Raw genomic sequence first — 9,182 nt, 5'->3', positions numbered from 1 at the left:
GAACAATCACGATAAGGAAAAATAGATTCATGAAAGACAACATCGCGAGAGACATAAATGTGACGTGTGGAGGGATCATAGACACAGTATCCCTTTTGACCAAAAAGGTAACCAACTAAGATGACAGCTTTGGAACGAGAGTCAAACTTATGTTTAATGTACATATTTTTGGCGAAACACAAACATCCAAAAACTTGTAGTGAAGAATAGGATGGGGTAAAACTAAATAAAATTTCATGAGGAGATTTAAATTGAAGAATTGGTGTCGGTAATTTGTTAATGAGATACGCAGCGGTAAAGATGCATTCTCCCAAAAAAATTAAAGGAAGATGAGTTTGAAAGCGCAAGGCACGATCAACATCGAGAAGATGACGGTGCTTTCGTTCAACAATCCCATTTTGTTGGGGCGTGGCAACACAACTACATTGATGAATAATGCCATGATTATGACACCAATTTTGAAATTTGGTGCAAAGAAATTCAGCCACGTTATCTGAACGAATGGTTTGAAGTTGTGGGAGGAAAAATCCACCAGAGAGATATTTCCATTGAATTGTCGATTAATTTGATTAAAAAGATGTGTTATCATGCGAAAAGTTTCGGATTTATTTTTCATAAGGTATATCTAGGTACAACGTGAATAATCATCGACAATGGTTAAAAAAATAACGAGAGCCATTCATAAAAAGAACAGAAAAATGTCCGCAAATGTGAACATGTCTTAATTCAAAACATTTGGAAGAATGAGAAAAACTAGAAGGAAATAATTGACGAGATTGCTTGGCTTGTGGACAAACATCACAAGTGAAGTTTTTATTTTGAACAATAATACTAGGAAAATTACGAACAAGGAAATTAAAACGGGACTCCCCGGGATGATCAAGGTGTGAATGCCATAAGACAAAATTATTACATTGCTTAAAAGGAAATGCTTTATTTAAAATAGGAATGCTATCCAGGAAATAAAGTCCATGTTGGAGATTACCCTGACCAATCGTCTCCTTCGAGGAATGGTCTTGAAATACATAGTGAGAAGAAAAAAATGTGACTTCACAATTGAGATGTTGAGTTATTTGTGAAACAGACAATAAATTAAATTTAAAAGATGACATATGAAATACATCTTTTAGAATGAGATTGCGTGAGTGCTCAATGACTCCAATACGAGTTACTGATGCCATTGATCCATCAGGCAATTAGACAGATATGTGATGCTGCAGATTATAATAGGAAGAGAATAATGAAAGTGATGTGCATATATGATTTGAGGCACCGGAATCAATGATCCAAGATGAAGAAAGACAAGATAAAATAGTACCTGCTAAATTTGCAGAGTGATTAGCGGAAGGTTCAACAGAAGTGTCATGCACTAAGAGAGCCACCAATTTTTTATATTGGTCTTGAGTGAGAGAAGTAACGGTAGATGGACTTTCAGAATGGTGAGCATCGTAGAGAGTGATTGCAACCACGGAGAATTGAATATCGGAATGGAATCTTCGAGATTTAGATCATCAGACTATTGATATGGACTTAAAAGCTGATATGCAAATAACATGAAAATTTGATATGCCTCGATGAAAGCTGATTTTAATAGCACTAATATGAAAAGTGATATTAGGAATATATGAGAAGATACGTGTGTGATATTACTGATACGAGGATACCGACAACAATGAATGCAATCACAGCAATGAATGCAGTTAAAGACAAATTATGATGGACTATTTTTTAAATAAAATGAATTTTTTCCCTAAAATCCGGTGGGCTACTGAACTACTATCCTAATTACCGTAAAAAAAAAATCTTAACCAAAACCGTGAACTATTTCTAAAGGTGACCTATAATTGGGACCTTTGTGATTTTATGCTGAAAAACATATAAAATGATAAAATAAGCTGAAATTAGCCCGATGATAACAAACTGAGTGTCTTCATTCGTCTGTCAGTTAATCGCCGACTCAACGGTAGAAAAACGGGATACACTAATGATAGCTCGCTGGTCTCTCTTCGTCAGGTGATTCCTTCGAAATTCCCACTTAATTTCGTTAATTCTTCGACTGATATGGGGCAATGCCGTAATTTAAGATTTCAATTATCTATAAATGCTTTACTGTTGTGGCAGAGTAGACCAAGCACTCAAATTCAAAACCTCAAAGCCAGATGGTTTCTTTCAGGTCAGATTTTTCTTTTTAATTTCGAATTCGTATCACAAAGAGCTTGCGATGAAATTTGACATTTTTGTGATGGACTGTTCGTGCCTCAGGGATTTGGAACATATCACGCTGTGAACTGTAAGCCTAAAATGGCGGGTGAAAACGAGAAGAAGATCGAAAGGCCGTGGAACAAGAGGCTCAATCCAATTAATCGTGTTTCGAGACCAATCGCCTCTCAAGCCAGTTCATATGAAGGTTTTGTTACTATTGTTGATCTTGTTTGGTTATTTGTATTTGTTTTACCATATATCTTGGTTATGTATACTTGTTTCGGTTGGTTAAATTCCATGATATTTGCATTTTATGGATTTCTCGAGTTCACAGAGAGCTCGTCGAAGGTAAAGTTGGATGAAGAAGCAGAATTCCCGCCCGATTTTAAATACAGCTCTTCTAAATCTGTTTTGAATGACCAAACTATCACAGAGATCACCAAAAAGCACTCAATTTCGGTCAAGGCAAGATATTGAATTTCTGTGTAACTTATTCCCTGAGCTGTTTTTTTTCTTCTTCATATTACCTCATTATTAGTATATCCCGGTTTATATAGATTGTCTATTTTCTTTATGCTTCTGAAAGTATGCATATCATGCCTAATATTAGGGCTATGATTTTCTTTAGGTTGGGGCTTCATTAATTCGATTCATCAAAGGAAAAGGGTATAGTCCAGTATTAAGAACCTTTATAGCTATATTATTCTTGCGCTTATATCTCCATTTAAGTATATGCTAAATGGTGTTCTAGAGGAGCGACACAGAAGATAGTTGAAGAAGAGATGGGAGTTACTATTGTTCTTCCATCTGCAAGGAAAGAAGACTATGTGAGTAAGTTCTAAACGTTCATAAAGATTACTGTTTATTTTATTGGTCGTTAAATGATATTCGGTATATTATTCAAAATACATCCACGTTGTTTGTTTTTTACAGTCATTGAAGGTGGATCAGTTGATTCTGTGGCTAAAGCTTCAGCAAGGATTCAAGCGATAATCGATCAAGTTAGTTACATTTTGTTGCAGTTTACACTATACTTTTATCATTCAATTTTGTTTATTCATATTTTTGTTGCAAATACTTTGTAACTAAGAGCTGTTTTTCAAATTGCAAATGATATGAACCCTAAGGGGGTTGGTTTAGTAGTGAGGGCGATTTTTGGGACCTTGCTAGTCCCCAGGGCCTCGTGGATATTAGTAGGGTCTAACCCGGACATTAGGGTTATCAAAAGAATTGCTAATTTTATGATAGATAAAATTTTGTTTTAAAATTTAATCTTTACTCACTCCATTCATTCCTCAGATGATCCTATTTGAAAGTGCTCTTCATGTTCGCATGCATGGATAACATTCTGTTTTCCCAATTTCATGGTTGTGTCAATCACCATAGGCAGTCAAAAGCCCGAGTCTTGAGTACTCTCACTTCATTTCACTTCCGTTGGCAATACATCCTGAATTGGTCGATAAGCTCTTCGAGTTTCAGAACTCTATACTGGAGTGTGGTGATATGAGTGTAGGAGAGAGTGGGAATAATGACTCAAACGTAAAGAACTCTGAAAATGAAGATGAAGAGCAAAAGTTAGACCAAGGACCCAGTGTTGCTGCTGAACTTAAAGTTGATGGAAACAAAGAGCGCGTTAAAGTGAACGTAACAAAGATACCTCTAGTCAGTTATGCACAAAAAGTATCCAAGTCTTCCAATCCATCTGGTATGATATTAAATAATGATTGCCGTTCGTACAAGGTTCATAACTCGTCATGTGTATATCTATCCTCATATGATCCTTAGCAAGAAAGGGCTCTCTTTCACCACAAAAAAAAAAAAAAAAAACTACTCTCATTTATGCTATGATCATCATTTAAAAGTATGTTGATTTATGATTGAATTTCTTCTACTTATCCTAATTGTTTTAGTATAATTTAACATGTAGTGCACTTCACAGACATGGGGATTGAAAAATCCATTTTCATCAATCCAAAAACCTTTCACCTGACTGTGTTAATGTTGAAGTTGTGGAACAAGGAACGAGTTGCCCTGGCTAAAGAGGTTCTGCAGGTCAGTTAACACTGCCGTTGAAATTGATTTCAGATAATAGTTTTTCAAAAGTCTTGATACTGTCTCACTGTCACTCTCTTCAAGAGTATCTCGTCTCAAGTAGTGGATGCCTTGGATAACAAACCTATCTCCGTAAGACTGCAAGGCCTGGTATGGTGTATTGTTATAACAATGCAGACATGTTCTTCAACTCTTCTGAAATGGGTCACTCAGTGATGTCCCGCATACTTTTATTTTTCATTTTATTCCTGATATCATAAACAAACAGGAATGCATGAGAGGCTCTTTAGCTAAAGCGCGTGTTGTCTATCTGCCCGTGAAAGAAATTAATAATGAAGGACGACTTCTACGGGCATGTCGTATCCTATTTCGCAATCAAAGTCATTTATTTTTCTTGGTATTTGATAGTTGGAATTTGATATCACAGCTTACAGGTATTTTGATTTCCTTAGCTTTCTTAGAAGTTATTATCGATGCATTTGTCAAAGCTGGACTGGTTATGGAGAAAGATGCTAATCAGAGTTTGAAGGTAAAATATGTGAACTTTTAAATTGTTCTAATTTTGTATTCTTTGTTTTTTCGAGGACCTTGAAATTATACGGTCATCATTAGCTACCTTGGTTCTGGGTTTAAGTCGAATCCTGAGAGAAAAAAAAACTTCTTAATTTAAGCTAATTATCTTGCTCCGAAAATATAATTTTAATTTTATTATTTTTCTGAATTGTAGTTGCATGCTACAGTGATTAATGCCAGGCATAGGAAAAGGTACCATTTTCATTTTTTCTTGGTCAAAATTTGTGTTGTTTTTAATCTATACAAAAAAAAAAAAAAAAAAAAAAATTCATTCTGCTTATGTGTATTTCAAGTCCATTTATTTTTGTTATATACTTTTGGGTTCAGAGTGAAAGGAATGCGACCACTGGATTACTTTGATGCACGTTCTATTTATAAGCAGTATGGCTCTGAGGATTGGGGAGAGTATGTTATCCGTGAAGCTCATCTTTCACAGAGATTCGCCTACGATGACAGCGGGTATTATCTTCGTTGTGGTTCTATAACATTTCCCTGAATATATGCAAGTATATTGGCGTAGACATGAAAGTGAGAGAAATATCAAGTGTAATAACTTGCTCTTTTTACTTAACAAACATGAATTTTATAATAAATCGTCTATCCTAAGATTATAGTGGTTTTGATACCATGTCCCATGGGTTAAAAAAATGTGTAAAATGATTTTTAATTTTTTTAATTGTATCAATATAGTCCTTTTGTTAATTGTTTTATGAGTTGAAGGGTTTTGGGTGAAATTTTATGGTCAGATTTGGATTCGTATTTGGGTTTGAATTTGCTGACTAACATGTTTTAGTTGTTTTGTGTAATGAAGTAATTCTGGTTATTTATTTATTTTTTGGTAAAAATAAACTGAAATACTAAATTCATACGGTAATTTATTTTATTTTTATATTTTTTATTGGAATTATTTGGACAAATTTATAAAAGAAGGGACGTAATGAGAGCATCTGCAATTCAGAAGAAAATATAATATGTATCTAAATTTTTACTGCAATGTTGATATGGATTTTGTATATATAAAGAAGTGAAGCGACGAAAATCAAAGCTAGGTATAGGATTATTGTCGTTTGAAGTTCCTCTCTAACGCCTGAACCAACAAGTGAGCTAACTCACTGCTCTCAGTATATATCAGTTATCTAGATATGGATGGTCCATCATTATGTCAAACCAATTTTTTCCATGTTTTTTTTCCCCCTGCTCTTCTAGAATTTAAAGAATCAACAACGTATTTAAAGCTGTTAAATATCTACTGGTTCTGTTAGTTCGATAGAGGAGAAATGAGTCTAAGTTTTTTCTGTTTTTAGCACGAGTTAAGCATAATATATATTTGAACTAGTAAATTAAGCGACTAACACTGAATACTAATTTTTCAAAAGTGGTTCCCTTGGAGCTTCTTCTCAACCCAAGATGGCGACAAAACCGGACTAAGCACCGGGCTCATGTCGTCCCCGATTTCCCTTTGCTGCTCCGTCGCGACAGCCTCGTCTGCCACCAAACACGCCTTTTCAGACGGAAAGACTTTGAGCCTCCAGACCTTGAAAGTCTGGTCGAGGCTCGCGCTGTAGACCAGCAAGCCCTTGACAGCGCTCTCTGTCTCGAGCGAGACTGCGAGGCACCGGACCGGACCGTGGTGTCCCTCCACCACGGCCAGGCACGAGTGGAAGCAATTCCCTTCCTCTCTCCTCCAAACCCGGATCGTCGCGTCTTCGGATCCGCTGAAGACCAACTCCCCGATCGCCACCAAGCACAGAACCGCGAAATGATGTCCCTGCATGAACCCGCCATGGTTGTACCTCCCCGAAGCTTTTTCCTTCTCCCAGAAGTTGATAATCCCGTCGGACGAGCCCGAGTAGAGGAGGCACGTCCCTGGCGGGGAGAGGCTGAGAGCGAGGGCGTTGACCGGCGAGAGCTGAAACTTGAGGGTCATGGTCAAGATGTGGGAGCTCTCGCCGAAGACCCTGCGCCAGATCTTGACGGAGCCATCGGAGGAGCACGTGAAGACGCAGCCGTCCTCGCGGTTCACGACGATGGCGTTGACGTGGCCGTCGTGGGCGATGAACGAGTCGACGCACCGCTTCTCGCCGATCTTCCAAGCCTTCACGGTGTTGTCCCACGAGGCCGTGTACAAGAGCTTGTCGTCGTGGTTGTAAGCGATGCACGAGATGTGGTCTCTGTGGTGGCCGTGGTGGTGATTGTTGCTGCTCTTCCTCGAGAAGAGCGAGAGCGGGTTCCGCTGCGGGAGGGTCGCGATCTTCTTCGGCCGGAAATTGTCTCTGGACGAGGACAGCGACGGGGACGGGGACACGTCCCAGACTCGGATCTTGAAGTCCCCGTGGGCGGTGAAGAGGGTGTTCCCGTGGGCGGAGATGGCGCGGACGTGGCCGGAGGAGGCGCGGATGTAGCCCATCTCAGTGCAGTCGGGCTGCTTCCAGGCGTGGATACGGCTGCTCTCGGAGCCGGTGAAGATGAAGTCGCCGCAGAGGGCGACGGAGAAGATGTTGCCCTCGTGGCGGTGGAGCGAGGCGATGCAGTGGTAGAGGAGCGGCTGGGCCGGGGAGGTCCGCACCGGGGAGAGAGTCCACGGCGTCTCGGCTCCTCCTCTCTCGGGGCTCGCCGGAGATCCGTGGGTTTGGCCGGCAAAGGAGAGGCGGCGAGGGAGGTTGATGCTCTTCCTCTCATCGTCCATGAAGCTCCACAGCTGGCCTCTTCTCTCCCCGTGGAACTCCATTGTGTGGTGCTGCTGGTGATGATGCTGTGGCATTGAAAAAGGTTGGGCAAAACTTAAAATTTTGTAGTTGAAACGTTGCTGCATTGTTTTTAGAGTGATGGTTTTGGTGTATTAAAAATGCACTGCTAACGTATACCAACCAAGCCGTATATATAATGCCTCGGTGTGTATTGAGTAGAGTAGGCCTCACCAAAACTTATTAATTGCTGCTTAAATTTGTGCTAAAACCATTGTGTCCTTGTCTTATTTATTTGCGTCTGCATTAACAATAATGGATTTACTTCATTTGTAAAGAGACCAACAAAAATTGAAGGCATGTGCCCAATTTTTGGTTTTGGAGCGACTTCTAGGCGTTCCTTTTAATTACTTCGTACATTTAGCGTTTTACTTATTTAAATGATCACAATTCAATAAATACAGATCCCCACAACGGGTAAGTCCCTAATTTTAAATTGCCATGTTTTTGGTCGTTAGAGTTTTATGGCTCTAATACAGCAATATTTTGTGTTTCGTGATATGCTACTTCCAAGATCAAGTGGTGCACATGCGATTTAGTATGGATTATGTTTTTTTTTTTTTTTTTTGTTTTTGTTTTTGTTTTTTTGTTTTTTTTTTCGTGTCTGATCATTTCCGATATTTAAACGAATATATTGTTTTTGTTGATTATTTTTTTTTCTTCTTAAAATCCACCGTTAGTCTTTTCTATTGCTAACTATGGTCAACTTTAATGCTTGCGAATATCAATCGGTTGAATGATTTATATGAGACCAGGTGGTAATAGATTCATATTTCTGCAACGGGTTGGTAATCATACGGGACCTTAAACTACGCGCAGCTGAGACCTATGGAGCAAACTTTTAATAGGAGCTACAGAGACGATTTTGAGCTTTCCTTTCCATGAGTAAGGATATGAGTTTGACACTCGCATCGCGGAATGTCTGCAAACAAGGATCGCAAGCTGTTCGTAGTCCTAGGTGTCCTTAGAATAGCCTCAGGCAGCTCAACATTGGGATACAATCCAACAGTCCACCAATGATTACGAAATTACTTAGAATCTCTGGTAAACATAATTTAAACAATCTTAAATAGCAAATATCTTAGACATATGATTTTCATACTATTAGAGATAAAAAAAAGCCTATCTCGATCATGGACGAGAACGACGGTGGCAGTGGCGGATCACCAGAATTAATTTCTCTCTATTGACCCTTTTACACTTAAGAGCTTTCTTTTGATGACAGAGAAAAACAACGTAATGAGTTGATAGATGACCAATCCCTAACGTATTTTTTATATGGACCCACCATCAGAGTATATAGAGAAATTACCTTTATTTTAATTAACCAATATGGTTTAATCTTATTATATATTAAGCCCACTAATTGATATTACACTATATGTGGGCTTTATAAAATAAAGTCTAACATTCTCCTGCTTGACCCATGTGTTATTAGATACCACATGACGTAATAATAAACGTAATTGCACATAGTATGAGATAAATTCAACATAATATTGGTTACATCATAAAGTCTTTATTAAATATGAAAATTAATAAGGATCATATCGATTGTACGTCAATTTGTCGACATAGTCTTTTGCATTTATCACAATACTAGTTTCACAC

At 38.4% G+C, this 9,182-nt stretch overlaps 2 protein-coding genes across 4 annotated transcripts; one reads left to right on the top strand and one right to left on the bottom strand.

The window, feature by feature from the left end:
• The first annotated feature begins 1,811 nt into the window (after positions 1-1,811).
• On the top strand, positions 1,812-5,529 carry LOC149384796 (Putative eukaryotic LigT). 2 transcript variants are annotated; one of them, XM_089625638.1, is made up of 14 exons: positions 1,812-2,013; positions 2,122-2,173; positions 2,263-2,407; positions 2,537-2,667; positions 2,831-2,868; positions 2,954-3,033; positions 3,136-3,203; positions 3,589-3,907; positions 4,142-4,254; positions 4,339-4,404; positions 4,523-4,613; positions 4,716-4,783; positions 4,982-5,019; positions 5,155-5,529. In XM_089625638.1, the coding sequence occupies exons 1-14, from the start codon at positions 1,985-1,987 to the stop codon at positions 5,321-5,323; spliced, it is 1,407 nt and encodes a 468-aa protein (XP_089481764.1). In that variant the 5' UTR covers positions 1,812-1,984; the 3' UTR covers positions 5,324-5,529. The 2 variants fall into 2 exon arrangements, with proteins under 2 accessions (XP_089481764.1, XP_089481763.1); XM_089625637.1 differs by having other exon boundaries at positions 1,814-2,013; positions 4,130-4,254.
• A 491-nt stretch (positions 5,530-6,020) lies between these two features.
• Positions 6,021-8,110, bottom strand: LOC149384795 (protein JINGUBANG-like). Of its 2 annotated transcripts, XM_089625636.1 has the most exons (2): positions 7,746-8,110; positions 6,021-7,579 (listed from the first exon to the last, which is right to left on the bottom strand). In XM_089625636.1, exon 2 carries the CDS (start codon positions 7,553-7,555, stop codon positions 6,197-6,199), a length of 1,359 nt encoding a protein of 452 aa, XP_089481762.1. In that variant the 5' UTR covers positions 7,556-7,579; positions 7,746-8,110; the 3' UTR covers positions 6,021-6,196. The 2 variants fall into 2 exon arrangements, with proteins under 2 accessions (XP_089481762.1, XP_089481761.1); XM_089625635.1 differs by having other exon boundaries at positions 6,021-8,110.
• Between the last annotated feature and the right edge of the window lie 1,072 nt (positions 8,111-9,182).

Source organism: Urtica dioica, chromosome 9 (assembly GCF_054948205.1).
Source record: "Urtica dioica subsp. dioica isolate 48M chromosome 9, U.dioica_male_clone48M_v1_H2, whole genome shotgun sequence".
Lineage (NCBI taxonomy): Eukaryota > Viridiplantae > Streptophyta > Magnoliopsida > Rosales > Urticaceae > Urtica > Urtica dioica.
This window is presented reverse-complemented; position numbering and strand designations above follow the sequence as displayed.

Excerpts from the sequence above, each read along its gene's own strand:
- LOC149384796 (XM_089625637.1), top strand. The coding sequence starts at position 1,985 with ATGATAGCTCGCTGGTCTCTCTTCGTCAG. Across the intron at positions 3,204-3,588 it reads TTCAAGCGATAATCGATCAA|GCAGTCAAAAGCCCGAGTCT; the intron begins GTTAGTTACATT and ends CAATCACCATAG. Across the intron at positions 4,614-4,715 it reads ACGACTTCTACGGGCATGTC|AAGTTATTATCGATGCATTT; the intron begins GTATCCTATTTC and ends TAGCTTTCTTAG.
- LOC149384795 (XM_089625635.1), bottom strand. The coding sequence starts at position 7,639 with ATGCAGCAACGTTTCAACTACAAAATTTTAAGTTTTGCCCAACCTTTT.